General features: G+C 38.1%; 1 protein-coding gene across 1 annotated transcript; it reads left to right on the top strand.

Annotated features, from left to right (window-relative positions):
* The first annotated feature begins 271 nt into the window (after window positions 1–271).
* LOC116264024 (suppressor protein SRP40) lies at window positions 272–19979 on the top strand. The gene is made up of 7 exons (XM_031643926.2): window positions 272–687; window positions 2943–3010; window positions 13403–13446; window positions 17586–18307; window positions 18496–18585; window positions 18858–18919; window positions 19643–19979. The coding sequence occupies exons 1-7, from the start codon at window positions 436–438 to the stop codon at window positions 19746–19748; spliced, it is 1344 nt and encodes a 447-aa protein (XP_031499786.1). The 5' UTR covers window positions 272–435; the 3' UTR covers window positions 19749–19979.
* Window positions 19980–20215: the final 236 nt, after the last annotated feature.

The raw sequence follows: 20215 nt of genomic DNA, 5'->3' as shown, positions 1-20215 counted from the left end.
TTTTTCATTTTGATTGTCTTTTGCTTTTCCTAAGGTGTTTATGTTTCTGCATTTTTTTAGTTTTATGTGTTTTTTTTAATTTTTTATTTGTTACTTAAAACACACATTCAATCAATCCGATTTACAAATGATTCCGATCCTAATTCAGTTCACCAATTCCGATTAGCCATTGACTCATTAGGCTTCTCGATTAGAAATGATGACATTGGCCATAACCGTTGAATTTGGAAAGGAGGACCGTTAGTGGAAAAGGCATTTTTGACCAACCCAGGGTTCTTGGGTTGGTTGTGAGAAAAGGGGGGAAGATGAAATTTTGTTAGGGCGAACAGCCGGTTCCGGAAGGGCGGTCGTGCAATAAAACGGTGCGATGCTTCCAGAATCTTCCTTCCGTTGTCTTTGATTCTTCTTTCGGCTCTGCCTTTCCCTCTCCCGATTATGTCTGCCCTAGTCTCCATGGAGCCTCGCAACGTTATGCTGGAGAAGAAGAAGACGAAGAAGAAGAAAACTAGGGAGGAGAAAGAGGCGGAAGTAAATAATGAAGGAGAGGTGAGTGTGGGAACGGAGCTTGCCGGCTTGTTGGAATCCAAGCCTGTCAATGAAGGGCTTCTTCGTGCCATAGCTTCCTTTCTGGAACGGCATGGGTTCTCAAAGGCGCTCTCGGCACTCCAGTTAGAAGCTCAGGGCTTGGTAATTTTTCTCCTTTTTCTTTCTCTCTTTTATATCATTCGATGTGATTTTTTGGGTCATTTTTAACCTATTGTAGGGTTTCATGATAGATAACATTAGCTAAACGCTACGTGACAACTTCTTTTGTCTTTTTGTTTCCTTTTCGGCGTTTGTTTGGTTGATTGGCCCGACTGCAGGTTGTCTCATCATAAAACTCTGTGGAGTCACTCTCGACCTTTTTGTACTGCCTTGTCTTCCAAGTCCTTCGATACCCGTTTATGCTGTGTGGAATTGTTGGCGATATTTTTGTTCATATGGTTTGCAGCAGGAACTTTTATGTATGCCTAGTCACCTGTCTGTCAATATTACACATACGCATGGGCATGGACAAACAGCCCCAACTTGTTTCCTCTAACTATTCATACGAGTCGGTAGTGTAATTCTTGCGTTGGCTACGTTAATCCCTATGGATGTATTGCCGTGGTATCTTACGGGAATAACCTCACGGAATCCTTTTCTTGATGTAAAACGTGCTTTTTAGTGCTTGAAAGTTAGAGAATTTCATTGTGTTATTTTTTGACATCCGTCGCATGCCCGGTCATGTGTTCTGCATACATAATCTAATACTGGATTCTTTCTGAACCATGTAAAAGACTCTTTACGTGAAAGATGCTATGTGCGTCTGCACGTAGATAAACACATTCCCGACATAAAAGGAACCATATTTTATTATATAGTTCATTAACGAGATCTCTTTCGTATGACACGTATGTCTATCTTAGTAGTTAAAAGTGTGCATAGGCATCCACTCCGGCCGACCTAGGTGCTGGGTGCTAGCCTAGATGCCTAAGTTGAGTCACCTAAGTAGTCCTACTAAGACCATATCATTAATTATCTTTTAAACTCTAACCTTTTGTTGGTAGGCTGGATTTTTTTCAGAACTCTCACGTTGTACTATTTTAAATTTTAAAGTTATTTTCCTCTTCTTTCCCCTTGTTTGTCTTTTGCTCCCCTTCATTTTTTTTGGTTGAATGTTATTGCATAGGCTTTATCTAGGACATTTATTGGTCCTGCTCAATGTTTTGAAACCCAATGACTTGGCAGTTGACTCGTCCACTATTGACTCGTGGCTCGGCGAGATCAACTTCGTGACTCAGGTTGGGTTTTGCTAACTATTTCTTTTTTTAAAATATAAACAATATACAACTTGTTATTTCAATATGAAAATGTTTTCAGATGACTTGATTACATGTATAACTCAGAAATAAGTCAGCCTAACTTCAAGTAATAACTAAATTTATTTTTATTATGGTAGCACACCAGACAATTAAGTTGTTACTGCTTCTATAGTTGCGTGCTTCAATATAACTGAGTAATCAGTATCAATATATCGATGAAAAACAAATCAACAAAACACAAACATTAAAATCATTGTTCAGCATTTACGGGTGTCCATAGTAAATTCAACATGTATGTATGTAATCTAAACTAAAACTCCAAAATAAAGAATCTAAGGCTCCAAAAATCAAAATGAATGGACAACAATGCCTGAAGTTAAGCCAAATCAGCTTTAGTTTTTCTTTTGCAATATGCAAATTTGGAAAATGCACAACAATTCTAATTTTTATATTACAGTAAGATAGAAAATTCATGTCAAAAAAATTAAAATCAAAATGAATGGACAACAATGCCTGAAGTTAAGCCTAATCAGCTTTAGTTTTTCTTTTGCAATATGCAAATTTGGAAAATGCACAACAATTCTAATTTTTATATTACAGTAAGATAGAAAATTCATGTCAAAAAAATTAAGTAATTAATAACCGATCACCTTGTTGATTACAAAATACAAAGTTTATCGGTTGCACCGAATAAAACAAGTTTTAAATTGAGTCAGATGAGTTTTCACTGAGTCATGAATCACTTAATTGGGTTGGCTAAGAAGGCGCCTAGTTGGGCCGAGTCAATGAGTTGTCTTGGTAGGTTATAGAACACTGATCCCCCACTTGACACTTTTAAGTACACAGATGTCTACTTGGTGTGTGTTCCTTTCCAACTTGATGGTCTATAGTGCTTGCCTTAGAGTCTCTATATTTGGTTGTAGGTGACTTGCGATCCCCGCAGTTTGATCTTTCTCTAGGGCCAAAGTGGTTAATGTACTTCTGATGAATCTACTTTTAATTCTATATGCATTACAAGTTACAACCAATTTTTTTTAACTTGTTTATTTTGGAAGTTAGTATCATAGTCTTTAACCTGCTTTGTTGTGCTTGATGTAGATAGACAATTCATTGACAAATGCTATCAGATTGGAGCATGTGTACTACAAGTATTTGAAGGACGGTTGGTATGGATTGTTCTTGTACCTTGTTGACATTTTAATTCTTTTTGAGAAGCATTCAATGCTGGTGATTGATGGAGAATGTTTATTTTCTGGTGATTGTTACAAGATAGGTGTAGTGTATATGGATAACCATAAATGAACGGTGATATATTTTTGTGGGATTTCGGGACATTCAGTGCTAGATTTTTATGTTTCAAACATAGTCGTATATTGTTCTCAGAAGTTTCTTGTTATTTTCTTTTAATTTTTTATTTTTTGAAAAATCTTGGAAATTCAAAAACGTTTTAAAAGTAAAAATAGCAGAAAAAATTATGAAATTATGGGTTTTCTGTTAATCTTTTTGAAAACGTTGAAGAACATTCAGAAAAGCTTTAAATTTTTAAAATAAGTAAAATGAAAAATGTAACAGAAAATGGAAAATGTTCCAATATAAGAAGAGGATTTCTTTTTTAAAATGGTGAAACATTTTTGTGTTATTTCTAATTTTCTATGTCACACAGGTATGCCATATTGTCCTTAGTAGCCATGTTGGTACGTAGGTACACCTTCACGGGTACGTCATACCATTTTGATACGGCTGTACAATATAAGGTGTGTGTGTTTTTTTCTACAATGTGATGAAAGAAAACAAAATGATGCAGGTTCTGAAAAAGAAAAAGACAGACACAATTCCCTTGAGATTCGGGTTTTAGGCGCGAAGAGAGAGAGAGAGAGAGAGATGGGGGAAATGAACGCACGAGAGGGAGTTGGTTTTTACAGATAGGAGAAATACAAAAGGAGAGATTGGGGGAAAAATGAATGTGTGTGTATGTGAGAGAGAGAGAGAGAGAGAGAGAGAGAGAGAGAGAGATGGGGGAAATGAACGCACGAGAGGGAGTTGGTTTTTACAGATAGGAGAAATACAAAAGGAGAGATTGGGGGAAAAATGAATGTGTGTGTGTGTGTGTGTGAGAGAGAGAGAGAGAGAGAGAGAGAGAGAGAGAGAGAGAGAGAGATCTGATCTCCAAGTAGGATAGAGAGAAAGGGTTGGGTGGGTGCAAATGAACGAGAGAGAGGGAGGGGTGAATACCTATTGCACTTCTCAATAGAGAGAGAAGGAGAGTTTGAGTTCAAGGGTTTTGTCCATTGTGGCTTTTGCCTTTTTAAAGTAGTTACTTTTTTTTTTCACAAAATTTCTTTTAAATCCCTTCATTATCAATCACCTATATTATAAGCTATGTTGTTTAGGCCTCACCCAAGCATGGACTAAGTGTGAATCCACACCTGTCGCCTAAGTTCACCACTTAGGCAATGGCACCTAGGCTGGTCTTGGGGCGAACACGCCTAGTCCATGGTAAATTGAAAAGCACATTCCCTTTTAATTAAAGTTCTTAATTGAGTAATTTATTTTGTATTGATTATGTATTGTTATGTTCATTATGCTGTTATATGTATATTCTTAGATCATAGATGTATATATTGTTAGCCACTAAGTCTGTTATATAGTATTGTGATACCTCATACCTATTATGTATACATTAATATGGTTTATGTTACATACTTATATCATATAGTTATATGTGTTGTTAATTTGTTATGCTCGTTATGAACTTATACGTATATACTATTATGTTAAATTGTATTGTAGTGCAATTTGTTAGTCTTGTTACATATTGTAATGCGTGTTATATGTATATGCTTTTATGTATAGTCTAGATATTAGATTTAGTTTTTTTTTTTTTGTTTCTTCTATTAGATTACATTTAATGAGTAATGTTATACTTCTTCTATGGATTTTGCATATTCAATGAAGTTAACAGTTAATTTTTTATTGTTTAAGTTGATTATGCTTGTTATATTACTACTCTCCACATTCCAAATATTAATAATAGTTAATCAAAATAACTTGGCATATTAACACCACTAAAAAAATTTAAAGAAAAATTGGTTGCCTTTTTTGCCTAGGTGCCTTGATAACATATATTATAAATAAATACTTAATTTTTTAAAACTTGAAAAGAAGTGCTATCAAAACTTGTTAAATTTTTAGAAATTCTCCGATATGATAATTAATTTCGCACCTTGACATACCCCCACATCCACATTTGTGAAAATTTCCTGTGGCACTAGCATTGCCGTATCCATAGGTTCTGTACCTTACCCATATCAGGACCCATCTGACAGTGTTACTCAGATATTGAATTTTGAGTTATATTTGCAAGCCATCTTGCCTTTTTCTTGTTAAAATTGTTTGCTTCTTTTTGTTATGTGAAGAATAGACCGTTATTTTATGGTTTAAACTTTAAAGAATGCATTGAATTCATATTATGGTGCTTAAGTTTAAGTGCACTTTTGTATGATGAAATAGTGGATGCTGGACTCGATGGAATGATTGGTTTCCAATCTTACAGTTATCATATTTGTTGATTAAGTGTTTGATATTGACTATTGACTAATTATTTTGAACCAGCGACATATTTTATGGGTCGTCATATGTAATTTTGATAAAGTATGTATAGCTTACTGATATTGTTTTTTCTTAACCCTAATCTCTATTTAAAGTGGGATTAGGAGTCTAAATGAAGTTTAATGATTCTCCGTCTATCTAACTCTCGTTTGTCTCTTTTCTCTCTTTCTTTCTTCTTTCTTCTTCTCTCTTCCCTTTGCCTTCAAAGTCTCATGTCTTATTGATATTCTTCTACCTTAAACTCTTAATGTGTAAGTTGCAACATGGTATCAGAGTGAAAACCATGTCTACATTAATCTGCCACATATTGTAGGTGGAGAAATTAATCTCAGTTCTTTGCTGTGGATTTGGTGGTTAAATAAAAGAAAAGGATTAACAGAAAAGAGTTTGGCCATCAAAAGACCTGATGGGAGTTGGGGGTCAGATCTGAAACCTGGTCTGTGGACATGGTTTTCTGTTGATATTGTTGGATTTGATCCAGGTTCACTGCAGATTGGTTGATGTCTTGTTTCCAAACTGTGTCCCTTGGAAGTCTGCATTCTTTGCCTCAAGTCTGTGCTTCTCACCAACCCTTTGGTGATTGTTCTATGGGATTGTTGTTTGTCTTTCTTTGAAGCTGCTTTAGAATCTTATTCTTTGGCATGTGTTGCTAGTTATCTTGAGATGTTGTTGCTGGTCTTTCTTATTACATGCATAATTGGAGCTGCTTCTCTTGGTCAAGATTATTAGCTGTCTTGAGTCTCATGAGAAAATTTATAAATGGAGTTGAATTGATACAACGTGCACAAACCAGATTTGCAACAATTGTTTTGAGTCTGCCACTTTTTGAATCTCGTGCTTTAACATATTGGCAACATGTATGAGATGAAATCAATTGTTGAACAATGTCAATAGATCACGAAATATATCTATAGACTTGCTTATGTATTGCGTGTCATGAAAAAATTTACTAAATTTGCTATGAATGTTAGACTGTGCAGCATATGATGAAGCAAATAAATCCTTTGAGGTTGTTTTCTAGCAATGGATGGGTTGCATAACTGTATGTTTATAAGGAAAAAAAAAATCTTGTGCAATTGTGGATATTATATTCAGTACTGAAGTTTAAGAATCATGCGTGGAGTTACTGAAGATATGTATACTTTTGATCAAAGTCCTCAGGTTAGTTGAGTGAACATAAACCTTCTATAGGATATTTAAAGTTTATAGTGCAAATGAAGCTTATAAGTACATATTAGCTTGAGGGGCCTCAATATAGAGCCTTGGTTCAAACATTTGTAGAGATGATGTGGATAAGATCTATCCTAAATGATTCACTTGTAGAGATCTCGGCTCAAATCGTGATGATGTGTGATAACTAGGCAGCCATCTATATTGCTAATTGTCTAGTTTTCCTCAAGGGGATGAAGCATATTGAGGTTGATTGTAATTACATACGTGTCTTAGTTTAACCAAATCATATATCTACAAGGCATGTAGTGTCACAGACTGACACCTTCTTCCGTGCGGCATGACAAGAACTTTTTGCAGTCAGCCTTAAAACAATCGAAAGGGCCGCAAAGAACATTTGGAGAGCAAAGTGCATAAAGAACGCAAAGTGTGAATAAAGAAAACTTGCAATGTATTTATTTTGAAAAGCTTGTGCATCATGAGAGAGGTAAGAAAAAAAAAAATCTCAACTTGCTTACATAAGGTTGGTCGAAACCGCATTCAAATGCCGACCATCCCTAACACAGAATCCCAAACATGACACTTAGATCGATAGGAGGGTATTCTCTTGCTAGTGAATAAACATTGAGCAAATGGCAAATGGTATTAGTAAGCAAAAGAAATGATTATACAGACTTAGACACAAGTGAACATGTTCCCCCCTTCAAATCATGTACCGTCATCAGCGCCGTTGCGTCATGGTAGGCACAGACTTATTCCGGGTAGTGCGACTTCAACCGAAACACATACTCTCAGGTAGGTTGTTCTTTATCCGCCCACTTGACAAAATATTTCTTCGGCTCTCTAAGACAGTTGACCTTGTGTCGAAGAATTCGCTCCAACTGTTTGTCGACTACATGCTTACTTGTAGGGGCTCTTTATAGGATTGGCTCTCGTTGTGGCTGGCTTCTGTTCGGGTCCTCGGCATCAACATAGAATGACTTCAAATTACAAATGTGAAACACTGGATGCACCTTGAAGTCTAGCAACAGATATAACTTGTAGGCTAGTTCCCAATTCTCTAGGTCACAGTGAAAGACCTTTTATACTTCCGAATTAAGGCATGGTATCACCCACGAAAAATACCCGTGCAATCAGGATATAGCTTCATGAGGACTTGGTCTCCAACTCAAAATTCAGCCGGTTGTCGGTCTTCATCAGCCAACTTTTTCATCTTTTTGGCAACCTTATCTAATAATGTCTTGGCAGGTTCTGCCTGTTCATGTCAGTCTTTAACAAACTGGTAGGCAAATGTAGGCCTTCCATTTTCCTGGGCAGCAAGAGTGTGTAGCATCAACAGTTGTTGTCCCGTAGCTATTTCAAATGGACTGTGCTTACAAGACTCGCTCTTTTACAAGTTGTAGCAGAATTGGTCAACATTGAGCTTTTCCCAGTTTTTCTGGTTTGCACTGACGAAGTGTCGCAAGTACTCTTCCAACAAGGCATTGATACACTCCAGCTAGTCGTCTGTCTGTGGGTAGAAACTCGTGGAAACAACAAGTCTAGGCTGAGCAAACGAAATATTTCATGCTACAACGTGCCCGTGAAATGAGCATCGCAGTCGCTCACAATGCTTTTCGGCACGCCCCAATGCTTGACTATGTTCTCCACGAAGAACTCCACCGTTTTCTTTATGAGACATTCCTTTGAAGTTGGGATAAATGTAACATACTTTGAAAACCTATCCACAACAACATAAATAGAGCTAGAGACATCTACTTTCGATAGGCTTATGATCAAGTCTATGGATTGGCTTTCTCATTACCAACGGTTGTAAGAGGCCTGCTGGCTTCTGGTTCAACCCTTTGTCTTGCTGGCAGATGAGGCACGTCTTCACGTAGGCCTCAACATCATCTCGCATTTGTGACAAATAATATCCGCGTTCAAGGAGTGTTAAGGTTTGCTCTTGGTCAGGGTGACCAGCCCATAAAGGTATCATGACACTCCTTTAAAAGCTTCGGTCGAAGGTTGCCCCCATTGTGGCACAAATACACGTCCGCTTTTGGTGAGGAGTTTGTCTCGTAACTAGAACCTTTGAGTCTTCTCTGCTTAAGATACGGCCACCAAGTATTGTGCCGTCGGGTCCTGCCGCATCCCTTCAAGGACACAATCATGGAGAGCACCCTCCAGTTGTACTTCGGAGGACTCTACTCGAGTTGCTATAAGTTCTGCCTTTCGACTCAATTCATCAGCAACGACATTGACCTTTCATGCTTTGTACTCCAATGCGAAGTCAAACTTGGCTAAGAATTCCTGCTTACGAGCCTCCTTTGGAGATAGGTTCTTTTGCGTCTGGAAATAGCTTGTGGCTGGCCGAGAGCGAGGTGTGACTGTCGAGGAACTTGGAGAGTGCGGCAATAGGTGGACCAACCCGTCTCTCCCTTTCCTACGAACACACAGGCAGCGCAATGGCAGTGTGGTCGGCAGAGTCAGTTTAGTTTGGTAATGGTCAGAGAAGCAGCGTAGAAGAGTCAACTTTTGAGTAGTTATAACAGTTCGATTTCGATCAACTTTTGAGTAGTTATAACAATCGAAGTCATGGTCAGAAACACCAAGGGCAACGTGGTCATTTTTGCTTTGGAAGTTAGCCCTAACGGCCGACACACAAGAGGAGATCCAAGCTCGCCGGCGTCGAATCCGGTAAGTAACCCTAGCTCGGTCCAATCCCGTCCGTCCTTAGCTCCACGTGTCACCCATCCGAGCCATCATCCTTACCACGTCTCCTTCTCCCAAATCTTTATTTCCCGCCTTGACCCATTCCAAATCCGGAAGATCCCCAAGCGGAATCCTCTTTCCTATTTTGTAGGCAAGGGATATCGCCAGCCGCTCTTTCCTTTTCCACCACCTTTCTACGTAGGCTTACCCTAGACCGCAGCCTCGGCAGTCACACCTCGCTCTCGGCCGGGCTCAAAGGGAAGAGCCTAAATCACCTTGTCCGCTTGATGCCTCCGTGACGCACCTCGAGCTTTGCTACCCTCGGGTGTGCAGGGTACACAACCCTATTTTTGCTAAGGTGAGCAGCAAGAAAAGCTGTGAACACTAACTAGAAAACCATGGCTGACTCAAAAAAAAAAAAACCCAAAGGTCTGTGTAAGAAATGCACTGCTCAAAACCGAAACTGACAAAGCCGACTATATAGCTGCCCTTTGAAGCTGAATCTTCCAAGGAACTTGTGCTAACAATTGCCGGTTTATCCTCAAGACTCGCTCTGATACCAATTGTTAGGACCCGACCAGTGGAGACTAGAAAAGTCGCACCAATTGGGAATCCTACTCCCAAGATCTTCTTGAGGGAATCTAAAACAAAAATTCCTAGGCAAATTAATACAAAAGATTTATCCGGCTGGACAGGACCCCAGCGCAAAAACCCAATAGGACGGGATGAATAAGTGAGGCTTCCCCAAAAACTAACTAAGGCCAGACCTACTACAATAGACTAAGGGGTGTGAGGCCGTACAAGATACAAGAAAATCTCTCGCAACTCACTCACAAACCATACAAACCATGCTTAATCGAAAAAAACCACGCCCAAACCCATGGGAAGGTTGGCTCACTTGCGGTCGTGTCTTTGGCCAAGGGCCTCCGAGGGACCACGAAGTAGTGCAAGGACGGAAGCCGGGCTAAAGACAAACTAGCATGCAAAAACCACCATGCCTTAATTCGGAAGTATGAAAAGTCTTTCACTGTGACTAATCAATTTTGTCACAAAAAATGCCGTTTTTAAAAAAAAATGCATATTATACGCGGAAAACCTCCCAGCCGAATGAAACGGGAATGTGACGCGTTTTTTTCAAAAACGGTAAAAAATAAAAAAACGCATTATACGCGTTTTATACGCGTCTTTCACGTTTTTTAAAGGTGTGCGATGAGTTTTAAAAATAGCATGGCATGTAATATTTATAAAAGATTTGTTTTGTTTTAAATTTGATCGGTCCTTTTAATGGCAGAAACGTATTTTTAGATAGAAAAAGGGCTTAGGTTAAAGTAAAAGTTAAAATCGTTCCCTTTCCCCCTCGCGATTCCTTTCCTCTTCGCGTCTCCCTCCTTCAGTCGATCGTTTCTCTCTGCTCATTCAAAGACAGTGAAGAGGAAGTCGCCGGACGGACGAGCGGTGATGGTGAGGGCGGTTGATGGGAATCGCCGGCGGGCAGAAGATTTTTCCAGCGGTGAGCCTTCTTCAGTCTTCACTCACTGTGACCTCAGGCACTCGACAAAGGCCGGCGGGCGTGGCGGTGATTTTGGGCAAAATCAGCACATAGAGGCCACCTAATTGTATGCTTGCTCTTTTTTTCTGCAATTGGTTTTATACCTTTTTATGTTTCCCCTTTAGTTTTCCCCCGTTTTTTGTTGCATTTGATGCTACCGTATTATGTATTTTAAAACCTGCCTTACCTGCACCGGTTATGCTTGTGTAGATTTTATATCGTTAATCTGCCTTATGTTTCCCTCTTAGTTTCCACATTTTCTTGTTGCCCTCTTGCTTAGGTTCGATGCTTTAAAACCGGCCGATTTTATTTAATGTTGTGAATCATGTGATGGGTTATGAGTATGAATTTTTTTATCTTATTTTATTTTTTGAAATCAAATATATATAAATTTTTCAGATTACTAAAATCATGGTATCATCTTTGGCCTATCCGAACCCTTACTTTTGTGATGAATTACCGAGCCTTTGCAAAATTTTCAATGTTTTTTTTAAATTTTTCATTTACTTTATTTTTATATAATTATCAGGATTATTTATTTATTATTAAAATTTATCATTTTTTTCGGTTTTATTCCCGAGATATATAACTTTGCCGTATTATACACGTCTTTTTCCTTGCCGTATAATACTTGTACATGTTTTTTTATGACAATGTCACTAATAGAATTAGGAAGCTAGCGTACAAGTTAGATTTGCTGTCAGACTTCAAGGTGCATCCAGTGTTTCACATATGCAACCTGAAGCCATTCTATGTCGATGTTGAGGATCCAGAGCGGAGCTAGCCACAAAGTGAGACAATCCTACAAAGAGCCCTTACAGGTAAGCGTGTAGCCGACAGACAGCTGGAGCATATTCTTCCACACAAGATCAACTATCTTAGGGAGTTGAAGAAATATTTCGTCAAGTAGGCAGATGAAGAGCAACCTACATGGGAGTGTGCATTTCGATTGAAGTGGTGCTACCCAAAAAAAGTCTGTGCCTACCATGATGCAGTTGGCACCGAGTCAGCCTTATTTGAAGGGGGGAGAATGTTCCTTTGTGTTTGAGTCTGTACAATCCCTTCTTTGCTTACTAGTACCATTTGCTTATGCTTGTTCACTTGTAAGGGACTAAATTCCCACCGGTTTAAGTCCTCATATTGGGGATTCTATGTTTTGGGCGGTCAACATTTGAATCCATGGTCTATTCCAATCGGTCCTATGGGTATCTCATTACGCCTATTTTGAGGACAAAATGGATCCCTCATGTCCGGTTGTGGGCTAATTGCATCCCTCCATTGCTTCTATTTCCAGCTCTACTTGTTCCAATATGCGAGATGGGTTCATTTGGATTCTTGCCCCTTTGATAAGACGAACTTGCCGTGTTTAGGACTCCCTTTCCTTTATCCTCTCTCATCATCATACCATGAGTATTTTTCTCAACTTGTTCAATCCGTCGGTTTAGCTGTTGAGTTGTATCCTTAAGTTCTTGATTACATGACGACATGGTTCTCATGATGTCCCTCATTTCATCTAAGAAATCGAGTTTGCTGAAATGTTTTTTACATTCGGACATATCATGTCTTATTTGGTTCATGTCGTTCTCAAGGTTGGATACTATGTCGTTCGTGGGCTCTACATCTGCTGAAAGCGAATACTCCTCTTCTTCATGTTCTATCATCTCTTCCTCATGGTTTGGCGTCTCAATATGAATATGTTTTCCTTTGTGCCCCATAGCTGCCAATAATCTGCCCTCAAAGTGCTTTGATACTAAACTGGTAGGACCCGGCCTGGTCGCGACCAACTGTGCTGCCGAAGGCCGGTCCTCTTCCAAAGATCTCTTGGAGACAGCCGTATAGGAGAGTAAATAATAAGCTTTACAATAAATGTTCACTCGGCCGGACAGCAACCCCAACCCTATGTAAGCAAGTTGATATTATTCTCCTTTGTTACTTCTCTCGTGATGTACAAGTTGTCCAAGATAAATACATTGCGAGTTTTCTTTATTCACACGCTGAGTTTTTTATGCACTTTGCTTTCCAATTGATCTTTTCGCTCCTTTCGATTGTCTTAAGGTTGACGGCATAAGGTTCTTGCCGTGCCGCACAGACTACAAGGATGGTACTTTTTCATGCCTGTAGTATGTACGTGTCTCTGTATGTGTATGTTAATGGGGAGGCTGTTATTTATACCATTGTACCTTGTTTCTTGAAGTAATTGATAATAATAATATCAACACTCTTGCTTGTGCTTACACGATTTTTGTGCCTTTGTTCATGTGAATAGGCTCAACAAATGATTTATGCTTCTGTAGTTAAGTTTGTGATATGCAATTCCTTTGTTCCCATGCATCATTTCTGTAGAATTTAACATGGAACAATATTCTTGACTGTGTGTTTGCACCATTTGCACATAATTTCTTAAAATGTACTTTCTCTTCCTTTTATTGATCATCTCTATCTCTGCCTTGTTGTTCTTAGACACACTAAGGACTTGCAGTTTTCATCAGAGTACTTTTTCTATTTATAACTTACCATGTCGCTGACATTTTTGCAGTGCCCTTTCTACTGATGGACAATTCAGTGGCTTAAAAGAGAAAGGTATTTCTCACTGACTACTTGGACTTTTTATGATATTCTTAGGCATATTTGGAATTGGGAAAGTGGTAAATAATGTTGAAGTGAGAAACAGAAGTCCGGAGGCAAATAATTCTTCTAGAACATACATTTTTTTTGCCAGAAAAATGTCCTTGTATGCTTTTATCCGTAGTCACAAATAACGTTTCGGAGTTGAGTTTTAAACTGTGAGGTTTTCTCGGGTATAATTTCGGTGGACTTGAAAAATACGAGAAAAAAAATATTTTTTTAATTAAGAAAATCCTAAAAAATCTTAAAAGTTAGGAAAAAAATAAAATAAATGAGAAACTAATAAGACAACAACAAAAGTAGAAATACGTAACAAAAAAAATAGAAAATGGACACACAAAAAAAAAAGCATAAATAACTATTAAGTATTAAGTATTTACCTGAAAATCAGAAATAAAGAGAACATATTAACTACAAATCAGAAATAAAGAAAACATAATACATATTAATTTATTAACCCGTTATGCAGAAATCCTAGATCGAACTAAAAAAATGAGGATTAAATAGAGACTAAAAAAAAGAAGTGCATAAAAAAAAAAATGAACACAAGCAGGCAAACAAATGCATAAATAACATCAAGTTTATAGACCTCATGGCTTTACAACACAATTTAAATAATTCTTAAAATACAAAAAAAAAAAGAACATATCCATCATTAATCTTCATCCCATGTAGTAGAGTCAGCTTGTTCATTTGTTCTACTTGATCTGCATTCTTTGTTATCTTCTTCTTGTAAACCTGAAGACAACCCAACCTCTACATTTTGTGCTTCTGGTAATGGATTCACATGGTATGTATAGATTGAATTTGCATTTATCTTGTTTATTTTTGCAGCCATGCTTTGTAAACGCTTATTCATTATAATGAATACCGTATCAGTTAGTCTAGATGGTAAAAGGTTGCTTCTCTTCTTCGTATTAACAACTTCAAATGCACTCCAATTTCTTTTGCAAGCTGATGCAATGCATGTGGCTTAAAATTTTGATTGCTACTCTTTGAAGAATAGGAACAGAAGGTCCAAATATCTCCCACCAAATACGTAACGCAGTTTAAAGAAACAAACAAACAAAATTGAGAACCAGACAGTTGTAAATTTGTAACTAAAATATTGAACCAATCGTCAACAAATCAGTAAAAGTGAGACACTTATGTGGATGAGAAGCCTCACTTACGTGCAGATTGATTCAGAACAAAAACTTGAAACTAATGGATTGAAAACAAAAAACTAGAAACTAACAGACAAACAAAAAGTAGAAACCAACAAACATATTACTTGCCTCAAAATGTCCAATGCACATATGCAAATGGACTGAAAAGCTAACAAAAATCCTACCTGAGCATGCGAGCGTGGTTGGATGTAGCTGTCAAAAAATGCACCAGTCCATCAGAGGTTTAATGTTGCTACAACTCGATGAAAACAAAAAGATGCCGATCTGCTCTGCCAGTGAGTTTGAGGTTAGAAACCTCGTCGAAAATCAAAAATCGAAAATCGCCTGGATTTAACCTCCATTCCGCACTATCTCATTCGATCTATCAGAACAGATCATGCCATTTATCAATCCATCCCGTTCATCTCGCTTTTAGTGCATTTTCGCCACGCCAACATAGGCGCATAATCAGAAGCAGGCGAAGCAGCTAGAAGCGCTCGCTTCGCACCCTTTCATTCTTCTTCCGGAATAGGGAATGGGAAACTCAAAAGACAGATTCGATTCAGACTTTGTGGAGCCGGTGTTGCTGCTGCTTGCGCGTAGGGCCATCCCCCACTCCGTCCTGGGGCGCAAAGGGGGTTTTTGTTGTTTTTGGAAAAGGCGGCAGTGTTTTGCTGACGCCTCGAATCAAGCGTTGCGACATGCTATGTTTTCTCCCCCATTACTAGTAGGTTGATAGGTCGCACGCCCGGCACAGCAGTGCGGAATGGAGTTGTACTCACTTGACCAAAAATTATATGCTATTAGTACTAACTATACCAAAAAGAGGCAGATGTTCCCAAAACGCACCCAACATTTGCCCCCATTGGAGCTTAGCGCAACAGCGGGCACCAGCTTGACTTGGGGGGGTGGTGATTTAGTAGCAGTAGGCGGCAAAGGGGATGGGATCCATCTCGTGCCTCGTCTTTCGATGCGAGTGAAATATACGTCACGAGCCACTAAAGAGAAGAATTTGTTCTTTTGGAAAGAAAAGCACTAGCTATCTTTGGCGCAGAGGAAGTGCGCTAGTGCGCACTTTTGCTACGACGCCTACAACTGGAGCTATGCAAGCTGTAACTGCTGACGAAGAGATTGGAGCGTCTTTTGTAGACTTTGAGCCTACAACTGCTACGACGCCTACACTTTGCTTGACATTGCTTTTAGATCCCGCCCCTCGCCCATTCTCCCAGAGTTCTGAACCTCTTCTGCAGTCAGAATGGGCAAGAATTCCTTCGGCTAGAGCATCATCGTATCTGACAGTGGTTCTTCCTGACTTTTCAAGAAAGTCCTGATCTTTCCATAACCTTTCCAAAATGTCCTTTCCATTAATTGGTCTCAAAGTTCTGATGGATAGATTCTTCTACCAACCCTCAACCCCATTTGTTGGAACAACTTCCATTGAGTCTCTGCACCTATCCTTTTTTGATTCTCCCTTTCTAGGAAAGGAACCCTTGTTTTCTGTAAATAGGAACGTTCCCCCAAATCTGAAAACCCTAAACCCTAAAAGCACGTCGACTAGTTTCCCGCATTGTCACAAAAAACGTGTATGGGTATTATACGATGAAGAATTTCTTGGGTATAATACGACAAAGTTGTATATCTCGAGAATATCTTGGGAAAATCTCAGAGTATTTTTAAAAAATTTAAAACATTTAAAACATTTAATAAATCCTGAAATTATAAAAAAATAAAAATTAATAAAAAGTACGAAAAAATGGGAAAAACACATATAATACCCGTATTATATGCGTATTATACCCATATCTCAAATAATACCCATATTATACCCATTTTTTTGTGTTTTTGATTTTTTTGGCGTTTTTTCACGTTTTATACTCATTATTTTCGAATAAAACGCAGTTTTTGTGACCACTTTCCCCTTTGTCAAAATGTTTTTAAATTCTAAGATTTACGTTTTATTCATTTTTTACCCAAACTACCATTTAAAACCTTTTGAAGTTACAGTTGCTGCCACTACCCGAAATAAAAAATTGTCTGTTAAAAATGATGCGAAAAAATGCGTTTTTAATCTTTTTTTCATTTTTCCGTTTTTTGAAAAAAACGCGTATGTTTTCCCATTTTTTTCAGCATTTACTTTTGTTGTATTTTTTTTTTAAAATAACGTGTTTTCTGTAGCTATGCTTTTATCTATTTCACATGAATGCTCCTAAATGTTTGCCGCACCCATGTTGCACCTGTGTCGATGCTAGCGCTGGTGTTGGTGCTTCTCCGACACACCATGTCCGGTTTGGTAAGCTGACCAAATTGTGACAAAACTGACCATTTTATGTGTGCACATGACTAATCTAGTTCTAATACACAAAATTTGTACATAAATATGGACAAATAAGGCTACTAAACAATTAAATACGTATATAAAAAATGATATATGTTACGACGAGAGAGAGATTGTAATCGTAGAATTAACTTCTCTAATATTACAATATCAATCCAAATAAAATAAGATAAATTTTATATACATATACTCCAACTTCCTAATGTCGTAGAAAGACTCTAAATGACTATTAAACATATTTAACACTCCCCCTCAAGATAGAGCATAGATGTCAGCCGTCTTAAGCTTGTTACATCCTCTCGAGAAGTTGCCTATGAGAAGAGCCTTGGTAAAAATGTCAGCCGCTTGATCTTCAGATAAGACATGAATGGTACTAATTACTCTTTAGATGCCTTCACCTTAGAAATTGAATTGGCTACTTTCATAGGTTAGTTGTTCAACTCAATGATTGTTGGTATGATGTATTTGAGCATGTGTGAAAACTTACACCCATGGCACAATTACTCATTGTTATACGCACAACTACTCATTGTTATACGCACAACTACTCATTGTTATATGCACTATCTGTTTTACCAAGTTCTTCTGACATGATGTAAAATGAAATGTAGATTCACTTGGTGGCCTTCAGATAAATGTGGGCAAAAGCGAAGTTATTGCATCTAAGGAAGTGAATAACAGAAAGAGAAGTAATGGAATTGAGATAGACATGTTAAATTTCTGCGACCCTGAAGTTGACCACAGTAACAAAGTTTTACTTGGTGACTCAAGTGTGATGCGTCCAGCAGCAAAAGAGAAGAAGAGAAAGAAACACAGAAAGATTTCTGATGATTGCAATGTTGAAGATACTAAACAAGTTGAGAATGAGATGTCTTGCAAGTTTGGTAACTTGGGGGATGCATTGGAGAATGTTAAGTTTGTCTGCACTGGGTTGGATGGCAAATCTAAAGATACGATTGTGCTACTGACAATGCCTAAACATGGAAAGAAAAAGAAAAAAAAGTCTTACACTTGTCAAGAAGAAGATGCCTCTTTGAATCATGGTAAAGCATCTCAGGAGGGATTTGCTGAGAAATTCAATGACTCTCTTACATCCAAAGTGGCAAATGTAAATGCTTTACAAGATTCGAGTTATACAGTTTCATTGAACGAGACATGTCTGAGCAATAAAAATAAGAAAAAGAAAAGTAAATCAACTTTTGATGGTTTATGTTGTGAAGCTGTTAGTTCTTTGAATGCCAGTGAAGTTCATGCTAATGGAAACATTGAGGATAAAGAACTTGAGGGCCACACAGCTGAAACACACAAGAAAGGTTCAAAAGGATCGGCAGAGGTATGCACCCGAGATGAGCCTAAAATTTCAAATTTCAACTCCCTCTTTTCATGCAACCGCAATTTATTGATCATTTCGTTTCATGCCTGAAAATTTCATAGATACCAAATTTTTAAATATTGTAATCAATTTATGTTGTTAGTGTGCACTTGGATGTCTTTTGGTTGTTCACCTGTGTTCTTCCACAGCCAAAAACTGTTAATGCTTTTCGGAGGGTTAACCCAGATGAAATAACTTTTGCTGATGAAAGACTTCAGAACAACTCCTACTGGGCAAAGGTATTTTTTTTGTTTTTTTTGCTTATTTGGGTTTATGATGCAGTCATTTTGCATTTCTTTTTAAATAGTTTTAAAAAGGGTTGTCAACTTTTGAAGGAATGACAAAGCACACGACTGTTAGACTTGAATTGCTTTACTTTTAGCTTTTAGCTGCTTGAGTTAGATAAAAGAAAGGCAGTTGGTTGATAAAATTTTAGGCTGGTATACTTTTGTCAATCACCTGTGCTAACTGTGTTTTGTGAAATTTTCTTTGCCCTTACTCGGGATGCCAGGGTGGTGCCGAATCTGGCTATGGGGCAAGGGCCCAAGAAGTTCTTGGTCAAGTTAGAGGAAAGTAAGTACTATTCTTTACCGTACCATCACTGTTATTTGAATGTACTGCCTAATCTTTTTATGGAATTCAAATTCTGTTCCCCATTTTGGTCCTCGGTGTTTTTTTTCCTCTGCATCGATAAAATGGACTGGGAAGTTGTGTATCTGTTATTTTATGACACTGTATCATCCAGTTGAGATTTGCTTTATCCGTTTTGGGCAGGGGAACATGCTTTTTCTGACAACTGGTTCTATGTTTTTGGAAGCTGTGTCCAGAAAGACTGAATCTTTCTAAAACTACTAATCCTCACAAACATTGGAAGCACATTTTTTTTCTTCTCCTATAAATTTTATGTTCTTGGGGAGTAGTTATTTGATTGCGGGAACATTAGTCTTCTCATATTGCCAATTTTCCTGTTAGTGAATATTCTACCAAATAACAAATATTGAGAGAACGTGTGTTCTATAGGAATGCTTTTTATCTCTTCCGGGTGTTCCATCTTCCACAGTGTAACACGCAGAACAGAACACTTGCTCATGAAATAGTTCTGTTCAGCAACCGAAAGAACTTTAGTGACCTTTCTTGTTCTTGTACTCGGTCAGAATGAATATTTTAACGGCAATACTTGTTCCGCATGTTTTATCAAAATAAGGATGAAAACAAAGTCGTAATTTGTATGGTGCTATCGTTATGTGCTTGTTTTTTCTTCTGATTTATGTCTTTTATTCTCTGGCAATTCCATAGGGACTTCCGTCATGAAAAGACAAAAAAGAAGCGGGGGAGTTATAGAGGTGGCTTGATTGATCTTCAATCGCATTCTATAAAGTTCAGCTATTCGGATGATGAGTGAAGTACAGTCAATTTTAATGTTGGTGAACTTGTTTGAGTCTACTGTCCTCTTTGATATTGCAGAGCCACTGATTTTTTGTTGTTTGCCAAAGTCGCCATTTCTGTGCTCTCTGGTCTTTTTAGCTTTTGTAATTTCCGCGTAGTGGTTCTGCAAAATTTTGGCGTCTACCTTATTTGTGGGGATCAACTCAGTTTTTTAAGATAATGGGCTATCTCATTTTTTTCTGGCCAACTGAACAGCAGGGTGAGTTTAATGGTTCCAGTTCGGATGTGCCCTTTTGCCTCGATGAACCCCGAGCGTTTCTAGTCATAGGGCCTCTCTCCCATTCATGCAAGGCGAGGTTCGTCGTTTGCGGTTTTAGTTGTGATCTTCCTGAAGGGAAGGGGCGCAACCCTCGGTGTTAAAGTGTCTGTTAGTGTTGTCAGAGGGAGGTTACTTCTATTGTTAATGTAGAGAAAGAAACATTG

The sequence above is a fragment of the Nymphaea colorata genome, chromosome 11, assembly GCF_008831285.2.
Source record: "Nymphaea colorata isolate Beijing-Zhang1983 chromosome 11, ASM883128v2, whole genome shotgun sequence".
In the NCBI taxonomy this organism is placed as follows: Eukaryota; Viridiplantae; Streptophyta; class Magnoliopsida; order Nymphaeales; family Nymphaeaceae; genus Nymphaea; species Nymphaea colorata.
The sequence above is the reverse complement of the archived record's forward strand: the minus strand, read 5'-3'. Positions and strand labels throughout refer to the sequence as shown.

Bases quoted from the DNA above. Each gene is read 5' to 3' on its own strand.
- LOC116264024 (XM_031643926.2), top strand. From the start codon at position 436: ATGTCTGCCCTAGTCTCCATGGAGCCTCGCAACGTTATGCTGGAGAAG. The intron at 18,308-18,495 runs GTATGCACCCGA...GTTCTTCCACAG, and splicing joins GTTCAAAAGGATCGGCAGAG to CCAAAAACTGTTAATGCTTT. The intron at 18,920-19,642 runs GTAAGTACTATT...GCAATTCCATAG, and splicing joins CTTGGTCAAGTTAGAGGAAA to GGACTTCCGTCATGAAAAGA.